At 38.7% G+C, this 22,142-nt stretch overlaps 3 protein-coding genes across 3 annotated transcripts in view; all 3 read right to left on the reverse strand.

Annotated features, from left to right (window-relative positions):
• Positions 1-4,609: 4,609 nt before the first annotated feature.
• The window catches only part of LOC128863366 (uncharacterized), a 28,077-nt gene continuing 10,544 nt past the window's right edge, over positions 4,610-22,142 (reverse strand). Inside the window, exons 4-16 of the mRNA XM_054102493.1 lie at positions 17,542-17,812; positions 16,905-17,438; positions 16,515-16,849; positions 16,155-16,257; positions 13,559-13,662; positions 13,397-13,481; positions 11,382-11,593; positions 10,750-11,310; positions 10,454-10,651; positions 10,138-10,412; positions 10,083-10,090; positions 5,338-5,558; positions 4,610-5,056 (exon numbers count right to left, since the gene is read on the reverse strand). Coding sequence (XP_053958468.1) covers positions 4,855-5,056; positions 5,338-5,558; positions 10,083-10,090; positions 10,138-10,412; positions 10,454-10,651; positions 10,750-11,310; positions 11,382-11,593; positions 13,397-13,481; positions 13,559-13,662; positions 16,155-16,257; positions 16,515-16,849; positions 16,905-17,438; positions 17,542-17,812 — 3,109 coding nt within the window. The 3' untranslated portion in view covers positions 4,610-4,854. The remainder of the gene's footprint in view (positions 5,057-5,337; positions 5,559-10,082; positions 10,091-10,137; positions 10,413-10,453; positions 10,652-10,749; positions 11,311-11,381; positions 11,594-13,396; positions 13,482-13,558; positions 13,663-16,154; positions 16,258-16,514; positions 16,850-16,904; positions 17,439-17,541; positions 17,813-22,142) is intronic.
• On the reverse strand, positions 10,032-11,699 carry LOC128864095 (epidermal growth factor-like protein). Its single transcript, XM_054103594.1, has 4 exons — positions 11,382-11,699; positions 10,750-11,310; positions 10,454-10,651; positions 10,032-10,385 (listed from the first exon to the last, which is right to left on the reverse strand). Exons 1-4 carry the CDS (start codon positions 11,573-11,575, stop codon positions 10,091-10,093), a joined length of 1,248 nt encoding a protein of 415 aa, XP_053959569.1. The 5' UTR covers positions 11,576-11,699; the 3' UTR covers positions 10,032-10,090.
• LOC128864093 (myrosinase 1-like) lies at positions 13,358-18,000 on the reverse strand. The gene is made up of 7 exons (XM_054103592.1): positions 17,874-18,000; positions 17,542-17,812; positions 16,905-17,438; positions 16,515-16,849; positions 16,155-16,257; positions 13,559-13,662; positions 13,358-13,481 (listed from the first exon to the last, which is right to left on the reverse strand). Exons 1-7 carry the CDS (start codon positions 17,900-17,902, stop codon positions 13,364-13,366), a joined length of 1,494 nt encoding a protein of 497 aa, XP_053959567.1. The 5' UTR covers positions 17,903-18,000; the 3' UTR covers positions 13,358-13,363.

Here is a 22,142-nt window from a genome sequence, read left to right on the forward strand (position 1 = left end):
ATCTGGTCTGAGGCTCTTAAAAAACCAGAAGTACCCAGCCCGTTCCCAGCAATCTTAGAAGAAGCAGAACTAGTAATCGGGGGCTTTGCGCCATTGACATATTGGTAAGCGAAACAAGCTAAGATCAGATGATACAGAAATGTTGTATGTTATGGCAAGAGCGGTGGGACCGCACACTTAGTGGTGCGTTGAACACATTGTCTGATTTCTTCGAAAAAGACGTGGACCCAAATACTGCCGGGTCATCGTTTCCTCAACATCGAGATATTGTAAATGATATCGAATATTGTTTCTTTGTCAGGATATAGTTTGGAAATTAAATGAACGCCTTAAGTACTAAGGTGCAGAGGCTTTTAAATGTAGAAAATCTGGTTTTTAATATGATTGAATTAATAGAAAGTCGGACCATTTTTTGCTCCATGGCAAATACTATCTTACCTAAGGCAAGTTCCACACTTTTGGCCTTCAATACTTTATGACACCTCTACAATAATAAAAGGAAACGGGAGTTAATATTTAACTTAAAGGGTTGTGATAATCTTGAATGGGTATAAAAACTGTTGGGTTATCTATGTTCTTCATACAAATATTTTAGATACCTTCTTGAAATTGGTTTTGCTGAATGTAAAAGTGTACCAAACTTTAAGATAGTTGTAAAAAATGTTAAAATTTGGCAAGTCCGCTTTTGGATATTTCTTGAAGTCTTCTAAGTGTATCCGCCCTTTGAAGAGAGACTCCGCTAAGGACGTGTGAGAAATATTAGCCCGAAGGGGACCTATAGCTGGAATGCGTGAGTCTACAAAAAATTCGTAGAAGAGCGCGACGCTGAAATTTCAACGAGAGCAGTTCATCGAAGGTTTCAAGCGGCTGATTTAACCGCTCGGCATTCTGCTGAAAAATAACTTTTGATCACGAAAATGCTTTAAAGATGTATTCACCAACCTAAGGAACATCCAGACCCCTTAAATTTATTTAAAAAAATATTAATTGAAGTTCTTAGTTCGTTCTAACGGTAGGCCATGCAAAAGAAGCAAGAATATCGAGTGATGGATTCGCGGTACGTCCCTCGAGTAGAGTACGGCAAGATGTAATGGTAATTTTCCTATTAAGGAGAAAGAAAGCAGGGTCGCTCCCATTGATTGAATTGATTATTCAGACAAATTAGCTTTTTTTTAAAACGATTGTGCGCCCAATGGCTGCACGTTTTGCAGCTCCATTATTCAGTACTTACTTAAGTATTTGATGGTTACGTGACGCTACAGGATGATCTTATGTGTAAGTAAAGTATACTCAAAATGGGTAAAAGTGGAATGTGTATATGTAAACAGACCTTTATGAAAGCCAAAGCAGAAAAATTGAATAATTTTGCTCAGAAAACTCGCGAATGCACCACAATTATAATTGTACATCAAAGATAACGAATATTAAAAATTTAATATTTTAAGCAAAAATATATTGCATTATGAACGTTAAGTTGTAAAAAAATCGCATTTATTTGTCCCAAACAAACAAATTTTCAAAGATTAGTTTGAGAATTTCGCTATTTTGTTGTCCGTATTTTTGTGTTTGCAACTGTATTTGTTTATATGCATAATAAGCTAGCAATTCTTACAGTGCCTGAGTGTTTGAGCTTGTCTCGTATGACAAAAAAATGTTCAATAGTCAACTCGTTTGCTGGCACAAATTCATGAGATCAAACAGTGGAAGTAAACATAAGCGGCAGCGATTCGTTTGCTTTTGTCGCCAAAGATTTGCAAACCCAACAGCCGACACACGTATAATAATTTTTTCAAATTATATGACATCTCTATGGTTAGCTTCCTTTATTCCGTAGGTTTTACAGGTAAGTGATTGTAAAAAGTGCTTGAGAACTTCAAATGATGATAAAAAACAAAAGTATTGTTGCAATGAATATTTTTTTTATTAGGTATAATCTGGTAGATAGTTTCATGGCGTTTATTTTTTGAATATGGTATCCTGCATATATCTGCCATGGCTACGCCTTACTTGGCCCATTCGATTAGTCTAATAAATCTATTGTTAATTAATCAAGTTGGAACCAAATGTCGTCGCCCTTTAGTGATTAATTTTTGGAAATAAAAATTCAGTTGGCATGGCCTGATAACGCTCGCCATTCACCGTAACGAAAGCTCCTTCCTCCTTTCGAAAGAAATAAGAACCGATGATGCCACCAGTGCTCCCTGAACTTCGCAAAAAGACGTTTTTTTTAAAGTAAATTTTTACTATTTGGAAGCGTTGTTCTGGTGCTCCATCCGAGCTGTCATAGTTATCGATATCAATAGTTAACATGCAGCTAAAAAACCCTCGACAAGTTTATGTGGTTTTGGGTAGGTTTGATGACAAGCTATTCGGCGTATATCAAGTGGTTCTGGTGAAAAAGTTAAGTCAAAACCCGAAAAAAACTATTAACTGAATATGAGCCATATATTTTGTGTGGTTTTAAAAGAAGTGATGTAAAGTGGCTTAAAGCATCTAAAGCACTATTGAGACCGTCAACTGCTCTAGAATTTCCAAAAAATCGAAATTTTTTATTCGAAAAAAAATGGCATGGGCAAAATTTGTACGCAGGCAAAGTCTGCAAGAATTTATGTGGCAGAAATTCACTCCGAGGTTTGCATTGCCCGGCGTGGGGCGATCGCTATTAGAAATAACTTTTTCTATCAATTGCTGTTCATGCCCAAGGTTTCAAACTCGGGCATTCCGAATGGTGATCAGACACCACCCCGTGCGGACACGGCGGTCAGTAAATTTTGTATTATGGCGTAAACGGACTTCAAATTTAACAACTTTAAGAAAAACGCATTAGGGTCGAGTAAGTGCAGCAGCCCAGCCTAGAGTAACTGACGCTCAAATAGTCATAACTTAATCACCTTTGCTAGCCTCGACTTAAAGTATAAAAATATTCTTGAGAAATTATGCATTCTAACTAAAGAAAAGTTTTTTACAACAGAAAATGTGGGTTTTCGATTGCTACACTCAAATATTTCGTAAACTGAAAGTTCATACAATTTTTGAACAAAGATAAATTTGAAAAATTATGCATTCTAACTAAAGAAAATTTTTGATGAAAGATAAATTGGAGAAATGCTTGGAAAAAATTGGGGTTTTTTTTGTCGCAGCAGAACCGAGACTAAACTTTTGTGGCCAAACATGACGGAGGCCGAAACCGGAGCCGACCTTCAGTTGTTAGCTGCATTTACCATTAAATGTTTTCATACTTACTTCAAGATGAAATTTAAATGGCAGTAGCTGTAGAGGGCTTTGAGATGTTTACTATAAAATATTTGAAAAATAAAGACTTTTTCGTTTCTTGCGTTTGGCTCCCATATGAGATTTCAGTTACCGTATCTATTAAAATGAATTAACCATATTTTGAAATGAGTGGCCACCATCTTCAAAATTTTTTCTAAAATATACTCTTTAAAATTTCCTGCATGTAATACCCACACTAAATATTTATGATTAATCATTTAATTTACAGAATTCAGTTCTCCCTCAACAAAAATATTTTCGAAATTAAGCTTTTTAAACATTTTGTTCGTTCCCCACCTGTATTACAATACTTGATTATTATTTCAAATTAATTTTACTTTTTAACAGGTGAAAACTCTCTTATTTTAGATTTTAATTCAAATAAAATGATGCCGTATTTTGTTTTTTGTCGGAACAACTAGCAAGTGCAGCACTCAGACATTAATTAAGTCCATTGTACTACACTTGGATTCCCTTTTAATTTTCTTTAAATCTACCCGATCTCCGAAGAAATCTGAGTAGATCTTGTGGTGACAAGGAGCCAAGGTGGACGCTTCTTAGCACATCAGTGCTAAAGACGTCAAACCTGATTCAAGCGAAGGCGGGGCAGACGCACAGGAAGTGGTCCGCCGTCTCATCCTCCTCTTCACAAGCTGGGCAGAGTACACTGTCTGGGATGCCCAACCTTTCCATGTACTTTGCCCACAGAAAGTGGCCCTTCATTAGTCCAACTAGCCGTCTGCACTCCCCTCTGCTTAATGGCAGAAGGGTTTGCACAGTCGATCGGACATGACAGGTAACATCAGTTAAGTCCATCTGCAGCCTCTCTCAGCCTACCAAGCTCGCTTGTGGGTGGTAGTTACCCATTTGCTAACCGTGGCTTTGATGGCCGCAGAAGGAAGTTGCAAAACAGGCTCTGGGCCAAAGAAGCTTAGCTAAGGAATCAGAGGTCTCGCTACCCAAGATACCCACGTGTCCCGAGACCCTTGTAGCATCTGGCTATTATGTCTAACGACATAGTTTAGCCTGGATTTACAGGAATCGACTACCCTGATGTGGTTAGGGGGCTGTCTGAGGCCATGAGCTTAGCTTGGCTGTCGCTGCAGACACATATAGATCTGCCTCTCCATCGCTTTTGCACAACAAAGTTCATCGCTTCTTGAACTGCATACACCTCCGCTTGAAACACAGATGCATGCTTTCCAAGAGCAATGTGCAGTTTTGTCCTGCTAGATTCCACGTAGACCCCAGAGCCGGAGCCGTGCTTGGTCCTGGAGCCATCCGCATTCTAACCAGAGGAAGAAATTATGTAATAAAAAGAAGATCGATACAGTTTCCAAATTCCTTTTTTGCATTCATCGCTTAAAAAAGTATACAATAAAAAAGTGTGCATCTATATTTTACTGCCTTAATGATGTACCTAGTTTCTGATGCCACGCAGCTTCAATTCAAAGTGTATTTAGCGACTCCCTTTTCATTTGAATGCCCTAAGAATAAGTGGCGTGCACCCTTTGCTAATCGAAATAAATTTGACTATTTTCAAAATTATTCATTTATTATTCACAGTCAATGCCTCTACGTCTACAATTCCTCACAGCGTCCGCCGGCGCGCGTATATCCGGGGTAACATTCACACACATCTGGCGCCGTGCAAATCCCATTGGAACAATCCTCCGTGCAAATCGGCTCACAGTGCACGGACGAGGAGTGAGCGTTGCGTCGGTAACCAGGGCAACAATACGAGATGGTTTGCATTTTTAAGGTGGGTTCGTTGGCTTCGCTGCTGCAAAGTGGAAAAATTTTATATTTTTAGAATTTTTAAGGCAATTAGTTCAGTGGATGACAAAAGTTTCGGGAAATAATTTAAGTGATGCAATAAAAGACAAACTTAAATATAACTTAAAAAAAAAATAATGTAAGTTAATTCAACGAAATTAATGGTATTTGAATCTTGTATTAACTTTTCAGCATATGCAAATATATTTTTTTAATAAAAATTCAAAACAAAAAATTAAAATCTAACAATTAACTTCTTAAAGGCCCACCCATTCGATATCCACTTACAGCACTTCTTTATAGCATATCCCGGATGGCATTAGTGATCTCGTCTCCAAAATGAACAGATCTCGCTCACTTGGGCTATTCAGTTTCCAAAATTGGCCATTTACCGCGCTCAAATTTAACCCAATGCACAAAGCCAGAAGCAGCTTCATTGAATAAGAAACGATACACATATTTGAATATTGCACTTTAGTTATAAAACTTCTACAACAATGCAAATTTTTCTATAAATAATTTCGATAATCCGTTGCGCGTGGCGCACTTTTTACAACTGAAACGCCGAAGCGTTTTTGCCTCATGTCTCCTGTAGCTTGTAGACGCTTGCCATATTTCCCTTTCTTCACTTCCTTTTCTTTAAATCTTTCTACGCTTACCTTTTATTTTGATTTTCCTTTCCTTTCTTTCTTTGCATAATTTGTATTGTTGTTGCAAAGAAAGTCAATACACTGTTGTTGGTATCGCTTAAACGACGAACTGATAAGACAGAAGCTGATATAAAATTTCTCTATTCGACTGTGCTTATGGAAAATGACATCCGTGCATACATATTAGTGCCTGAGCTGTTGAGAGAGTGCGCTGTGCAAAGAAGAATGCTGGTAATAATTAAAATCTTACAAACTCGAAAGCATAATTGAGCATAAAATCATTCGCCCGACTAACCTAATTTTGGTTCACGCGATGCTGTAACGTAGTTCATGTGTTATAGTTGATAACTCTAAATATATGTGCACAGAGCTATTTTTATGCACTGAACCATTGTTGTTATACTCATTATAGGTCACTTACTTAAGAATAGAAAACCCCTCCAACCATAATCCACGTAATATTTACATACATACATACGTATGCGCTCTCTTACTCTCATGCATTTATTATTAGTAATTAAACATGCATGCACTAATATGCGTATGTAAATGTATGCGCAACAAGTTCAGATCATCAGCCTAAAACACACTCATCACAGCTTTTGTTGTTACTTTATTTACTGTAGCCTAAATGTAGATCTTAAAACTGGCAGTTGCCCTGGTGTAAGAGAGTATTGTATTGACAAACAAAGTGCTCAGCGCGAACTGTGTGTGTGTAGTTTTGTTATTTTAGTTACAAACACCTTTATGGATGATCGTGATTTACGAAATCCTAGGAAATGCCACTCAGAGCTGAATGTTGAATTGTAGAGAAAACAAAATGTCACGGTAGTTAACACGTTGGCTGCCACGTATCACCGGTGATCACAAAAAAAATCTACCCCCAGGTGCCAAGCAAAAAAAGTCATGTTCCCGTTTGAATTTTAACGAGATATTTTTACCAGGAATAAAAGTCACGCTCCTGACGCGTAGAGCACGTTCTTGTGTTGTGTTCACCGGTGACCACTTGCCGTTTTTTTAAAACTATTCTTATTTTTTTTTAAATGTGATCACCGGTGATCACATTTCGAAGAAGTAAATCAAAATAAATCAGTATCGAACTTGAGTTCATAGCGAGCAGTTGGTTGAAAATTACAGTGAAATATAGTGTTGTTGTTAGTGGTACAAATGTTAATAATACTGCTGATGAAGAACAGATGGAAACTACGACAGCATGGACCTCGCCTGCTACCGGAGAGACTTTGAAGAATTTAGAAGAATTTACCAATCCACCACAGGTTTTGCAATATGATGCCGGTACGCCATTTCAATATTACAGGAAGTTTTTGACCGATGAGATATTGGATATTATTGTTGAAGAGACAAATAGGAATGCAAACTCTCAAGTAACTGGCATCGGTACTCGCAGCAGCAGTAGGATGAATATGTGGAAAGATACTGATCGCCAGAAGATCATGGAGTTTCTGGCCATAGTCATGTATATGGGAATGGTAAAATACCCTGCAATAACCGACTATTGGAAACCAAGCACATTGTTCAAAAACGCATTCGTCCCACAAGTTATGGCTCGTAACCGGTTCCAGATCTTGCTCAAATTCATTCACTTCGCAGATAATGCCCAGTCCTCTGAAACAGTGTCAAAAACTTATAAAATGCAAATATCTGACTTTCGTCAAAGCATTATCCTTTTCATGAGTGGAAAAGATAGCCCTTGAATAGCGCGCTCACCTCCGCAGGGACAACACTTTTTAATAACGTCGACAGAAGCAACAAAGGATGGTAGGCGCAAGAAACATCGTTGCGGCATGTGCTATTCAGAATTAAAGACGACAAACTCGTCGTCAGTCGCCAGGAAGAAGGCCAAACTAGTGGCAACATACTGCGCCCAATGTCGGAGGTCACCATACCTATGTCTTAAACATTTTCAACAACTACATTAAAATTAAAAACAAAAAATATAGTTTTTTCTGTTTCCAGAATTGAATTGAATTTTCTCATTTTTAATTTCGTATTATTTCAAAACTTTGTATTTTACTATGAAATAAAATATTTTTTCTTTTAAAATAAACTTTCAATTTTCCCAAAACTCCTTCCGTTAGGGTCCCAGCCCCTAAAATCTCGGGGCCTAAGCGTGTATCACTGGTGATACATTGGCACCTGGGGATAGGTTTTTGAAATGATCACCAGTGATACATTGGTAGCCAACGTGTTAATGATGCTAGAGTGGCGGCGTAACTTAAAACTTAATTACAACAAATATTAAAGCTATGCTTGCCGTGGCCTTAAGCTAATCAATCAATTTTACCTTCTGTTTTTTCGTAAAAACCAAATCCAACCCTTAATATGATTTTTCCAAATACGAGGTGTGTTTTTGTGTGAGAATTTGGCCGAAATGGGATGTCAGGCGCTCAAAGGCATTCCCTAATCGGTCAAGGAAGAACTTCTCTATGATGGTTGCTTTGATCACAGACCTTTGTCTCCTAGGTCGGCATGCTCAGATATTGAATGTACCTCCGGTCGACAATTGTGCACGTTGCAAGAATGAGGAGAAAGAGGAGTCGGTCAGACATCTTCTCTGTCACTGCCCTGCGTGGCATGCCACTATGTTTAAGCACTTCGGCTCATCTTTCTTGAATAATAATAATGATGACCTTAGGGATATAAGTGTAAGCCAGAACTATCTGTTTGCACTCAAAATGAAATGGTTTAACGAGAAATAGCGATAAACTGTTACTGCGTTAACACAATGGATCGGCAAAGGTCTAAGTACGTTGGTTTCAGGACCGACCGCTACATCTACCTGCCTACCTAAGTCAAAATTCAGTCAATTGTCGATCTCGGTGGACTTAGTAATCACACCAACGGTCAGGTCGAACCTGATTCTTCTTCTTCTTAATTGGCGCAATAACCGCTTACGCGATTTTTGCCGAGTTTAACAAAGCGCGCCAGTCGTTTCTCTCTCGTTTACCTCTCCTCTGCTACCAACAGCTGGTACCGCATCGAATACTTTCAAAGCCGGAGTGTTTGAATCCATTCGGACGACATGACCCAGCCAACGAAGCCGCTGGATCTTTATTCGCTGCGCTATGTCTATGTCGTCGTAAAGCTCATACAGCTTATCGTTCCATCGTCTGCGATATTCGCCGTTGCCAACGTGCAAAGGTCCAAAAATCTTACGCAGAATCTTTCTCTCGAACACTCCAAGCGTCCCTTCATCGGATGTTGTCATCGTCCAAGTTTCTGCGCCATACGTTAGGACAGGCATGATGAGAGTCTTGTAAAGTGTTAGTTTTGTTCGTCGAGAGAGGACTTTACTGCTCAATTGCCTACTTAGTCCAAAGTAGCACTTGTTGGCAAGAGAGATTCTACGTTGGATTTCAAGGCTGGTATTGTTATCGGTGTTAATGCTGGTTCCTAAATAAACGAAGTCTTTTACAACCTCGAAATTATAACTGTCAACAGTGACGTGGGTGCTGATACGCGAGTGCGCCGACTGTTTGTTTGAAGACAGAGGTACTTCGTTTTGTCTTCGTTCACCACCAGACCCATTCGCTTTGCCTCTTTATCCAATTTGGAAAAGGCAGAACTAACAGCACGGTTGTTAAGGGCGATGATGTCAATATTAACCTCGAACCTGATAAGCAATTTTATATTTAAAATTTTCTCAGACACATTACAAGTGGATAACCCACACAAAAATACATAAACGCAAAATTCATTAATAGCCATATTTTTGGCTTCTTCAAACGTTTATCATATTCCTGATATTCCTCATATTTGAATGTTCTTAAGGGAGTTGACATTTTCACTCGTTGGCACGCAAACTTCTACACTGTAAACGACGTGACTATTTTGTTGTTCAAAGGAGAGGTAATTTTTCCATGAAAATAAAATAAGAGGTTTAGCGCATTTACTGCTGTATAAATTTCTTCTAAGTATTTGTGAAATTGGAAAAAAATTCAATTGTTAAAAAGAGAGAAAAAAATTAAAAAAAAAATAATTCTATTCGCTGTTAAAAAATCTTAAGATTCGGTTGAATTGTTGCTGAATTATTGTGGCTACACGAACATTTGTAGATACTCGTGGAAAAATTAAAATTAACGCAAACAAAATCGGCCAATGGCATAAAAGAAAACACGAAAAGCCAACTTAGGGTAACCCACTTGCGTAAATCTGGCTCATAGGTAAAAAAAAAAAACAATGTTAGTGTGCGCGGTCTTATAGAACGTGCAACGTTTTATATGTCACTTAGAGAGATGCGCCCTTGGCCAACTAGAGCATTTGTGGTTCACACCAAAGAAAAAAAGTTAAATTCAAAGAAATTTGTAGGTATTCTTAGATTATCCAAACCATTAACTCTTTACTATTTTTCTATACAACTACAATTGGCCCTAATAGTAGAAAGGCACAATTGGATAATTAAACATGAAATGTCTACCGATCAGCATATTGAACTCCTGCACCAAAGTCTCATTCAATTTGCTGGGCCACGTTGATGCATAAGTGGTCACCTTGTCTGGCTCCATACATTGATCAATGAAACGCACATAGCCCTCCTTGCAGCGACAACGTCCCTTGGCATTGCAATTTCCATTAGCGCAGCGTTGATAGATGCGGACCGGACCCTCAACGATAGAACAGCCGCAAGCATTCGGAGCAATGCACTTGCCATAGAACCCACAGCCACTGGCAGACATACGAAGAATTTTGTATCTGTATTAGTAGATATTGACATTAGAATATTGTTCACCTACCTCTCGCATACGCCTTCACACTTAGGTCCACGACGCAAATAGCCGTTGAAACAACGACACACGCCCGGTGAAAGGCAAATGCCGTTTTCACAATCCTCGTCACAAACTGGCAGACACGAGGTCGTATTCTGGTCGAAACGATAGCCATTCTGACAAACGCAGGTGGTGCGATTAGCACAAAAGCCGTTCTCGCAGCGCCTAGTAGCGAATGGAGTTCGGAAAAAATTATTACGAAATTGTGCTCATATCTCGAATATATGAATACTTAAAATCTTACATCCCATCTCCTCACTTACATGTAGCAATTACTCTCGCAACTGCTGCCATTCAAGCGCTTCTGATAGCCGTGGAAGCACTCGCACTGATTCGGCGCCACGCAATGTCCAAATCCACAATCCGGTATGCAAATGGGTTGGCAGCCCATGGTGCTGGGCGGCAGCGCAGGTGTATAGCCCTCGGCGCATTCGCATTTATTCGGCGCGACGCATATCTCATTGTGCGCACAACTAAACTCGCAGTGGGGCATGCAAAATTTGCGCGTCGGATCCAACTCATAGCCCTCCTGGCAAATGCAGGTGCCATTTAAGTAGCACTGACCATGCGGACAGCCCAGCGGACAAGTCGGTATGCAGACGTTACGGTGATTGAGCACAAATTCGTCGAAGCAACGACAGATGCCGCCATCTAAGCAAAAGCCATTGGCTTGGCATTTGTTGCCACAATCCGGCACACAGCGGTTCCAGTCGAAATCATAGCGTTTGTAACCTTTGCAACAGACCTCAATGAGATTGAAGTAGGGACTGAGTGTGCTATTTCCCACGACTTGCACGCCCTTCTCGAATTGGAAAAACACGGCGCTGTAGGGACGTGAAAGATGTGAGTGAATTGTAAAGAAGTATTAATATTTTTGGATGTTTCTCGCACTTACGGCACTTCGCGCCAACACTTGGACGGATGGCTGTTGGGCAATGGCAGTGATAGGCCCGGCTGACGTATGTGCCACGGCTTGACGGTGGTTGTTGTGGTGGTCCAATACTTTTCAAAATGTACACAGCAGACAAAGCAAAACAGAAAGGCAAATGATAAGAGCGAATTGACAGCTAAAGCGCGCAAAAGTGACATAGTTTTCACAAAGCGGAACTACTACGAATTACAATAACAAAATATTGAAATGAAAGCACAAATGAAGAAAAGTTGTATATTTCACAATTATATTATTTTAAAACAGACGTCCTAAGCAACTGAGTAACTCTGCCATACTGAAAGCTAAGGGGGCATTCAGCATCAATTTTAGTACAAACGAACAGAAAACAAAAATTAACTGGCTGTACTAAGAGAATAGCGAATCAATAATCTTAAAAAGCTAAAGATTTGTGCTTTTGATTTTCAATTTAAGTTTGGTATAATGTACAATTTGTACAATAAATGCCCTGGCGTAGATGTGTGTGTGTGCGCAGATTTTATAAATCAGTTGATGATGAACCAGCGATGTGAAATCAAAGCTGATTCACAAGCCAAACGCCAGTATGTGTTTACCCTCAGTATAAAAAATGTTCCCTTATGAGCAGACCTTTGGGATTTAAACCGGGGAACGTAACTATTCTAGATTTTATCAAAAAACAATTATTTATAATTTTTATTTTTAGTTTTTTTAATTTCAATTTTAAATTTTTCTGTGCCAATGTGCAATTGCAATTAAGTTGGTTCTGCTTCAGCTAGTAAATCCGCGCTAAACTTTTGGTTGTTAACCAGTTGAACTGAGTATGTAATTAAAGGCATCGGTGATCTTAGATCCTCGTCCGAAACCGACGTAGATAGTCCCTCAGCTTTTTTGTTAAACAACTGCTTACGCCTAGCTGAGCCTCTTACCTTTATCTTCAATTGCTCTCTGGCCTCCGGTATATTTATTGACGATTGCAAACAAACGTCTGAAACCTCTGTCCTTAAAAGTGGCGATAAAAATGATGCCCGCAGTTACAAGCCGATATCAAAGTTGTCTTCAGTTTCTAAACTATTTAAGATTGCTGTAAATTGTAAATTGCCTTTGCCGTTAAAACCTCATTTCTACAAGTCAACATGGCTTCGCTCAACGATGACAAACCTAGCTATTTTCAGCGATTTCTACTTCTCTACTTTTTCTCAGCTCATCAGCCTTACAGCCCTGAGTTGGTGCCTAATTTCTTTTTATTCCCGAACATCAAAAATAAAACGTGAGGTCAGTGATTTTCCACGCCTGAAGAGGCTGTTGAAACCTATAAACAATTGGTAGCTCTGAGTGTCTAAAGGGTTTGAAAATAGCTTGAAGCGAGTGCAGAAGAGAATTGACTTCCAAGGAGAGTATCTCAAAAATCACTAAAGTCATTTCCATTAATATTTTACTGTGCTTTCATTATTGGGCGCAAAGTATATTTATTATATATAGGTAAGCCTCGCATTTGTGTAACATTTCCTTTATGTTTCTTAAGTGACCTACATGATTTTCTACTATTCAGAAAAGGCAGAGAGAAAGAGAAAAGATCACTGCCTATAAAAATAAAAATAAAATAAATTTATATCTAGAAATAATTAAATAATTGGCGCGTACACTTCTGTTAGGTGTTTGGTCATTTGGTCCACAAATGATCCCTCCAACAGTTTTAAGCCGACTCCGAACGCCAAATGCACTTTATGAGGAGTTTATTTCATGGCAGAAATGCACTCAGAGGGGCGATCGCTTTAGAAAAGACTTTTTCTATCATTTTGGTGTTTCATGCACGAGTTTTGAACCTATTCACACCCGAATGGTAGTCAGGATTGCATTAAAAAATGTTTTTATTTTTATTAATACGAGAAGACTTAGTTATACCTTCAATAATTTTTTTCAATTTATCTAATAAATAACTTTGCATGAATAGCCACTTAATGAAATTTTTAGCTTAAAATTATTTTTCCGCTTTCAATGACGCTGCTATAGTAACGCGCGGACTTTTTGGCAATCCGTTCCTTATTCGGACTCGTCAGATTCAAATAAAAGAGGCCAAACTTCTGGCTGTAATTTAATTGAGCAAAATTAAATTTTTTTGTAGAAAAATTGTTCAGAAGTGAAAAATTTCTAATTCCACTTACGTGTAGCCCATATTCCATTCGAAATTATCGATTAAGCTCCAGTGTGAGTAGTGAGTGACATTACAGCCGTCATTCACTGCGTTGAGTACTGCTTGCAAATGAGCCTGGAAAGTGGATACAAAAATTGACGATTTAGTAATTAAAGATTAAGCAAAGGAATTAGTACACAGGGTCGAAAGTGCTATAAAGAAATATTTATAAAAATATAATAATATTCCTGATTAAAAATATCTTCGCTTAATTTTTTCTTTATCAACTTCCTAGCTTTATAAAATTAGATCAACGCGATATTAGACTAAGGTAGCAAATATTTCAAATTATCTTTTATAGTACACATGCATAAGAAAACTTGTCAACAAACATTCTTTAGTATTCGTTGAGCAGACCCGTAGCGGCAACTTGCCTGAAATTATATGCCGCCCAGCGCGGTGAGACTCAGAGACATAGGAGGCGGGACAACAAGGTCGTACGGTCACAGTAAGATCCTCCTACAGGGACCCTCGTTGCTCAAAAACAGATCAGACTAAACAATCCCCGACCTTAGCTTCAAAAAAGGCTTTACGGTACGTTTTCCACCGAGAGCCGAATGAAGCAACGGGAAGGTGATTGAAAGATACGATATCGAAATGTACACCGATGGTTCTAAGATGAACTGTGGTGTGGGAGCTGACTTCCATTCGGAGCCACTCAACCCATCTCAGTCAATTCGTCTTCCTGACTATGCCAACGTGTTCCAGGCAGAACTGTTAGCGACCAGAGAAGCATGCAAATCACTAAAACTCTACAAGGAAGTTGGTACAAGAGTAGCTATCTTCTCAGACAGTCAAGCAGCTATAAAGGCCTTGGACTCCAGCTCCATTTCATCCAAACTAGTCTTACAGTGTAGAGAGGAGCTGGAATTGCTCAGTCATTGGCTTGAAGTCACTCTGATATGGGTTCCCGGTCACAGGAACATACTGGGTAATGAGATAGCGGATGAGCTAGCAAGAAAAGGCTCGACACTAAAAATAACAGAGGCGGTGGCAGTCTCCATCCCACTGAACACAATAAAAGCATTCATAGCTTCACACTATCATGCTTTAGCCGAAAGAAGATGGAAGCAACTAACTACATGTATTACAACAAAAAACACATGGTCGTCATACAAAATCCAGAGGACGAACGATCCGTTAGGATGCTCCCGGCCAAACATCACACGCATCACTGCAAACCTTACAGGCCATTGGAAAGTAGGGGATCACGCAGCTAGACTCAATTTACCCTTCAATTTTATCTGCAGAAGCTGTCAAGCGGATGGGACGAAGGAAAGTCTTTTCCACTACTTATGTGAATGTCCGGGGCTAGCTAGGGTACGACGCCGCTCCTTTGGTAAGCCTTTCTTGCAGCAAATTATTTAGATTTCAGGCATCAAGATAAAGAATTTGCTGCTATACTTGGACCTCACTAAAGGGATTTGACTTAGAACAACAAAACAAAAAAAAACATCATTATGCGAGGACGGTGGTACTTAAACTGTGCTGGTCACTAATTAGGATTCTTTCAGTGGAAATACTCAACCACTTCAACAACAACATTTTTAAATTAACTTAATAATAAAGCATGAACACCTTAGTGAAACACCCTGTATATGCACTGACATGCGAAAATATCTTGAACACTCGCTCAACGCCTACAAAAAACTCCGATCAGGAGCGACAAAGTGTGCAAAGAGATGTTTTTTATAGTATTTCTTTAGTTAAAAATGTGATCTAAATTTATACATTATATTATATATTAATCAAGGGATACAAAAAAAAACAAAATTAAAAAAAAAAAAAATTTGGTAAAATTCGATGGAAATAATATTAACACTGAGGAAAATAGAATTATTAAAAAAAGGTGCATGGCGGATGGCCGTATTTCAAATAAATGTGCGTGTGCCGTAAAATGTCTTAGTTTTCGCAGATATTGGCTTTTATTATTGTCCAAGCATTACTTTGATAGTTACTCCAGCCGAGCACTTGCCATATAACAGACATTTTGGCTTTCGTTCGTCCGCCGGTATGCACAACGCTCATATAGAAGTTGAAATGAGAAAGCTTGAGGAAAAGTTTTGAGAAAGCTTGTTATACTAGTCTATTTGGACCCAAGGGTCATTGTTGAAATGGGTGAAATTTGTCAACAACCGCTATAACCATCTCAAATAGCGGTGCTGTTTTATTGCTTTAATCATTTCCTCAATATTTGGTTCTCAGCCTGCACTCATCTTCTGAATCATGAGGCTGATGATAGGAATGATGATGAGGATGGCAATTTCTTTTTGGTAATGAGGAGTAGCACTATTTACTTTTGGCTTTAAGTATGTATTACCTAAACTTATTCCTCCAACTATAAGCACACATTACACTCGGTTACTTCTTGGCATGTTTTATAATCGAAATGCAAAGACCCTATATGAATACATATTATTGTAATATTGCATTTGAAAGGATTTGAAGGTTAAAAATATAAGCCTAATATGAATATCAGTGTGATATTTCATCAAAAGCAAACCAGTACTCAAATCCGTTCAAGTTTCGAACCTTATCCTACTTAGACCTGTACGATTAAAATGTACCTGTAAGTAATCCACCCGTTCGGAGTCCTCCAACTGTCCATTATCCGACCAACCATTTTCCGTCACAAAGACCTCGACATTGTCATAGTGATCACGAATCCATCTGAAGAGCAAAACAAAATATATGGGGTTATAAATTCAACAGCAAATACTTGAAAAGAAATATATGAGTTTTTTTTTTATGTTTTTGAAAACTTTATATAGCAGTGCTACTGATACGTGAATCATCCTCGGACATATTTGATACTATAAAAATATTAATTCTATTGTATTATAAATGCTTTCAGGCATTGCCTAGAGTCTTTATATGTTTTCTGAATATACCAGCAATCATTTCCATATACCTTTCAAGGTACTCACTTCAGAATATCCTCCAATCCCTGCGGCACGCAGTATAGCCAGTCTGATTTACCCTGTTTCCACTTCTCGTCTACCGAATATTGCAATTGTGAATCATACTCCCAAGAAGGTATCTCACCATCAGCCGGATCTGCCAACTCCGCATACCGCGAGGTATAGTAATTGAGACCCAAAAAGTCACCAGAACCTTTAATTACTTTCGACCAGAATTCATCAAAGGCGGGTAAACGCGACCAAGATAAGCCCTCGCGCATACTGTTATTCCAAATATCATCTAAAATAAGTTGCGGATAGTTGCCGGTTTTTCCAAAAATCGGATTAGCCAGCCAACCGAGCTACAAGAGATATTTGCTAGTAAAAAACCAAAACAAAAGCATTTTCGTTTCTCACCGAATACTGCATAGCGCGCTCGACGATGCTCTCATCTCCACCGTTCTGCTGATTGTAGTAGAAACGACTGCTGATGGTGATGCCCACTTTGCCGCCTTGTGCACTGAAATATTTCGCTTTGTAAGCGCGATAGGCAGCGGCGTGAGCGCGCAGTGTATTATCCATGCAGAGGTAATCGGCCACACCGGGTGAATGTACCAAGGGCGGGAAGTACGCTCGGCCATAGCCCAGTACGCAGTAGTCGAAGGGTTCATTGAAGGTAATCCATTTCTTGACGCGATCTCCAAATGTTTCGTACAAGAATTCTGCATAGTAGTGGAAGTATTTAATTATGATGTCATTGGTGAAGCCACCGAACTTGTTGAGCGCATCTGGCAAGTCGCAGTGGAACATTGTCACCATGGGTTCAATGTTATTTGCCAACAACTTATCAATCATCATATTGTAATAGTCAATGCCCTTTTGATTAATCACCGTCGTGTCGGCGTTTGGCAGCAGGCGTGGCCAGGAAAACGAGAAGCGATAGAAGTTGACCTGAAATGCCACACAGCACGTGCGTGAAATGAAATTATGATTTCTTTTTGTTTTTCTTTTGTTTTGTCTTATAACTGCTCTTGTGATAAACGTTTCAATGTACCTTGAGTTCCTTCAGTGCCACCAAATCCTGCTCGAAACGATGATAGGACTCTGCCGCTGCATCCCCATTTGTGCGATCGCGTATCCTCTCCGGATTCGTGTGTGTATATGTGTCCCAAATAGAGAGCCCTTTGCCATCTTCGTTCCAAGCGCCTTCTATCTGGTAGGCCGCGGTTGAGGCGCCAAAGGAGAAATTCGCTGGAAACTCCCTATTTCCGCCTTTGTGTTTTAGTTGGCATTTCTCGGTCGCTGCTTTGCTGCACAAATGCAAACTGCAAAAAATCAGAATTCACATGAATTTCTTATTAACACTTTTTACTCTGTCAAATTTACCACAGTGCAAGGATTAAATGAGCTCTCATAGCACAAATGTTTTTTAAAATTAATTGATGAGGAAAATTTAATTTGGTTTGTTCTCTACACTTTGGGGTGATAGAATGGACTGTGTTCAATTCTTTGCAATAACCGATAAGCGAATGTTCGGCAATTTCGGCAGCGACAACGTTCTTAAATAGGCTCTGAAGTGCCAAATTCATTAATATGTAGGAAAAGAGATAAACACTGCAAAAATAATGAAAAAATAAAGGTGATAATAATTATTCCGTTTCGAAATTCCGTTTGATAAATTCTTGAATGTCTGATTAATACATTCGTCAAAAAAAAAACGCTGCACTTCTTGTGTTTATGAATATTGCCATAACATTGTTTTTTTTTTAATTTCATTTTAAATAATTTTCAGTGGAAAGGCAGGTCAATCTGTACCACAAACACAGAGTTTCAAAGATTGCAAAAAATTCAGTAAATATCATGAAATTTTCACTAAAATCTTCAGCTGGCATAGCAAACACATGAAAGCCAAGATACTTAAATCTTAGCCCCGCGAAAGCAGGGCAGCTAAAGACAAGATGCTGAGATGATTCCGCCTCATCCTCCATACCGATAATGCAAAAAGGATTCGAAGTAATGCCGAATCTCACAGCACGCACACTTGGCGGATAATGCCCTGTAAGGGCACCCACGAAATTCGAAAACTGTGATTTTGTTAACCTCAGAAGCTCTATTGAGCGGCTCCAATCCAGAAAGTTTTCGTGACCTTACACGTTTCTGTACCTGCCCAGCGCTCGCTGATTTGATGCGAAGGCCACGTTTCTAGGAGCAGACTGCAGGTAGACAACGGGATCCCAATCCTCTCATTTCGCGGGGAAACTACCTCGCAGGTCCTTTGGCTGGTTAGCTCATCCTTCTCGCAGTTTGAAGCCATGACGATATGACCAGACACACAGGCACACTTCACATAAAAGTGAAGTCAGTTCAAGTGTACCCTCATCGAACTCAGAGCCCTTTTGTCGCTTGGCTGTAGAAGTTGATATTTACCTTTATCACAATTATTACACAAGTGGAAAGCCATTCCGCTATTGTTTAATTGCTTCTACCTCTATTTCGAATAAACTGCCGTAATTCGGTGACCTGAACTTGAGTCTGATGAGGAGCTTCTCGCCGAATACTCCTTCGGCAATCTTTCCATCCTGCTTCGAGCCTTCCTTGAACAGATTTACCAGGCCCTGCCTCTAAATGCTGCACCCCGCCCATTCTCCCCTGAAGGAATGTGAGTGGAATAAGCGAGGGTGTGCATTGATTAGTCGCCAAGGGGATAAACCCAAAGTTTCTAAAGATACTTGAGTGGCTATCAAGTGACGTCAAGCCTGGAGCCCGAGCCTCGTATCTGGCGTTCATCACAGAGAATGGTGTGGTTTAAATGGGCCCTAGCATAGAGGCGGCATGCCTTAAGCAGGGGATTGAGTGTTTAAAGTGTGTTGCTGTCAAATAGACAGTCCTCCTACCTATTCACGATGCTGAAACGTTTTGAGTATGTTTTATCAAGGACATCACCAGTTAGAGGAAACACCAGAAACAGTCATTTCAAAAGCAACATTGTACCCCCATTTTTTTCTTCCTCCAGGGCTTGGGAGAAAGCATTTGGAAATTTGAAATAAACTATTGGACCCACTAAGGTATTCCTGCAGTCAGGCTGATGCTCTTTTGGATGTATTTGCCCTTAGACTAAACGCGCATTGAGTGAATGCCATATCGGATAAAGATGCTTCTGCTTCTTTAGCGTAGTTGTCAGCAAACTCATTGCTATCGATTCCCACGTGCGCTTTAAGCCAGCAAAGCTTTGTAAAGTGTGTTAGTCGACGTTTGAGAATACCTTTGTGAATAGATACAAAGTGGGACATGGACGATCTATTGCTTTAAGGCACGTTTGACTGTCGCAAAATATGTGAAGCTCTGTTTCGGGGCGACTTTTCTTGGACCGATTGCACTTTCAGATAGAGAGAAAGAGAAAGGGATATAAGGTACACAGATCTACATGGTTTATTCTTGATAATACAGTGGTCTCGGTACCGTTTTTTTTTGCGCTAAAAATGATTCTGGCCTATCTCATCATGATTTTGAGAAAAGTTGAGGCTAACAACTCCTAAAAACAAGGAATCGTATTTTGCGTAGGTCGGAAACCAGTCTAATAAAATTAAAAAATAAAAAAGCAATAAGCAGAATTTCGAAAACGTTTGGTTGGTAATTTTTTAAGCAATGGAACAGGTAAATAATTCAAATGTAGTAGGAACTGAGAAGCTAATTTATTTAAAAAATGTAAAAGTCTTTAAATTAAAAAAAGTGCTTGTAGCGCAGTACACATAACAGAAGGCAGACAAAGAAAGAGGGAGAGACCCGAGAGAGAATGAGAGAGAGAGAGAGAAAGAATATATATCTAAATAAATTCACAACATTTGCAGAGAATACAGATAGACAAAATTTACAAAAAACGGATAAGTGTCAACCTTTGTAGGTAAACGCCGGACACAAACCGTGGCAACAACGCGCACTACTCCGAATGTTTATCACCCGCACAAACTCAGCGATTCCAGGACCGCAGCAGCGGTACAAATTACCGCAAGGCACTACCAATATATCCGACCCCACTTTATAGTACGCACAAGCACTAGCCAGGAAACGGAAATAAGTGCCAAAAAGTAGGCACAAAAAAAAAACGGCAAAAAATTGGGACCAAAAAACGCCCCAAACAGTAGGCACCAAAAATATATTTCCTAGAAGTTTGCACCAACAAACAAGCGCCAAAAAGTGGGCATTGTTATTTCTCACTAGAAATTAGCAACCACAAGCAAAAACTCGGGGAAAATAGCCTAAAGCGTATCTAAGATATATATAAGGTATAGCTCTCTCTCCTTTTCTTCTACGATATTTGTTTTTTTCTCCCTCGCGGAACGAAAATTCCCAAAACGTTGCATAGCCTTGAAATTTTACTCTCCATTCTCGCTCGTCTATCGACGCCTAAGAAGTTTCACTTCAAAATTAATTTATTTCCATTTTCAAATTTGTCATATTTTGCTAGTTTTATGAAATTAAAAATTCTTTCGATGTAAAAAAAAATCTAAAACTTTTTTGCAAAAAATTTTAAAATTGCCTTAAACTTTCTGGCTTGTAATTTTCATTGAGAATATGCACGAGGCACATTTTTTTAAATAATCAATTTTTGCAATATTAAAATAGGGTGTTTTATTAAAAAACATTGGAAAAATTTTATATTAGAAGCCTTTTTGCTAGTTTTTGTTTAAGTAAATTATCCAAGTACAACAGTAAAATAGTTTATTTGTTTCAGAAAATTGAAGATACCATTCAAAAGAATGTCTTACCAAGAAAATTGTTCCAAAAATGTAAAAATATCTGAAACTTAAAACTTGCATTGAATTTATAGATAAAAGAAATTTTTGGGGATTATTATAGTTTTTAACCTGTACACACTAACACAAGGTGGCGCAAAATTAATCATCCAATTTTTTTCTTCAATAACCTTTTTACTAAATTAGAAAAAGTTATTTTAAGTGATGAAAATCTTTACATGTACCTTTGCGCGCTCTACTACTTGTCTGTTTGTGTACAGCAGCTATTTAGTTCACAAGTGTCAAATACCATTAACGTAGAACGCCATTTGTAAAAATTATAAATCTTTCCGATAGAGTGAATAATTTTGCGCCACCTGGTAATTTCAATAAAGATAAGAAAGCAATCAATTCAAAATAAAAATGTAGATTTTTTGAGATTAAGATCGTTTCACAAAATACTTTTACTACTTCTTAAAATTCACTTCTACTCTTAAAAGCTAATGCAAATTCATAAATTTCATATAATTTTTAGAAACTTATTCTTAAATTATCCATGCTCTGTGTAAGAACTGAATATTTAAAACTTAAACTCTCATATTAAAAAAATATGATCGAGTACTGGGAATTTACTGTTTTTTATTGCTTTTTTTTTATTAAAACCTCAGCAAAATTTTCAATGTTAATGTTCGATTAAAAATATAAAAAAAAATAATTCATAAACAACACAAATAAAAATAGGCTCTCGACACTGATAAGCGACGCTGTGAAAGACCTTTGAGAGGGCCAAAGGCAGCGCGCGAACGTGCACTTCCTACAAAAAAAACTTCATGCATCACTGCGGGGTGGGATAGGGGATTGGCCGAGCGGCAGACATGTGGGCAGAGACGGTTGAATGGCAACACTATTTATGAGCACTACG

This window comes from Anastrepha ludens, chromosome 5, assembly GCF_028408465.1.
Source record: "Anastrepha ludens isolate Willacy chromosome 5, idAnaLude1.1, whole genome shotgun sequence".
In the NCBI taxonomy this organism is placed as follows: Eukaryota; Metazoa; Arthropoda; class Insecta; order Diptera; family Tephritidae; genus Anastrepha; species Anastrepha ludens.

What these genes read in the sequence shown, in the direction of transcription:
- LOC128864095 (XM_054103594.1), bottom strand. Translation starts at nt 11,575, where the DNA reads ATGTCACTTTTGCGCGCTTTAGCTGTCAATTCGCTCTTATCATTTGCC. An exon ending in AAGTGTTGGCGCGAAGTGCC is followed by an intron (nt 11,311 to 11,381) that starts GTAAGTGCGAGA and finishes ACGTCCCTACAG; the next exon opens with CGCCGTGTTTTTCCAATTCG. An exon ending in TGTGAAGGCGTATGCGAGAG is followed by an intron (nt 10,386 to 10,453) that starts GTAGGTGAACAA and finishes TATGTCTGCCAG; the next exon opens with TGGCTGTGGGTTCTATGGCA.
- LOC128864093 (XM_054103592.1), bottom strand. Translation starts at nt 17,902, where the DNA reads ATGAGAGCTCATTTAATCCTTGCACTGTG. An exon ending in AGCGCGCTATGCAGTATTCG is followed by an intron (nt 16,850 to 16,904) that starts GTGAGAAACGAA and finishes TATCTCTTGTAG; the next exon opens with CTCGGTTGGCTGGCTAATCC. An exon ending in GAATGGAATATGGGCTACAC is followed by an intron (nt 13,482 to 13,558) that starts GTAAGTGGAATT and finishes ATTAAATTACAG; the next exon opens with CCAGAAGTTTGGCCTCTTTT.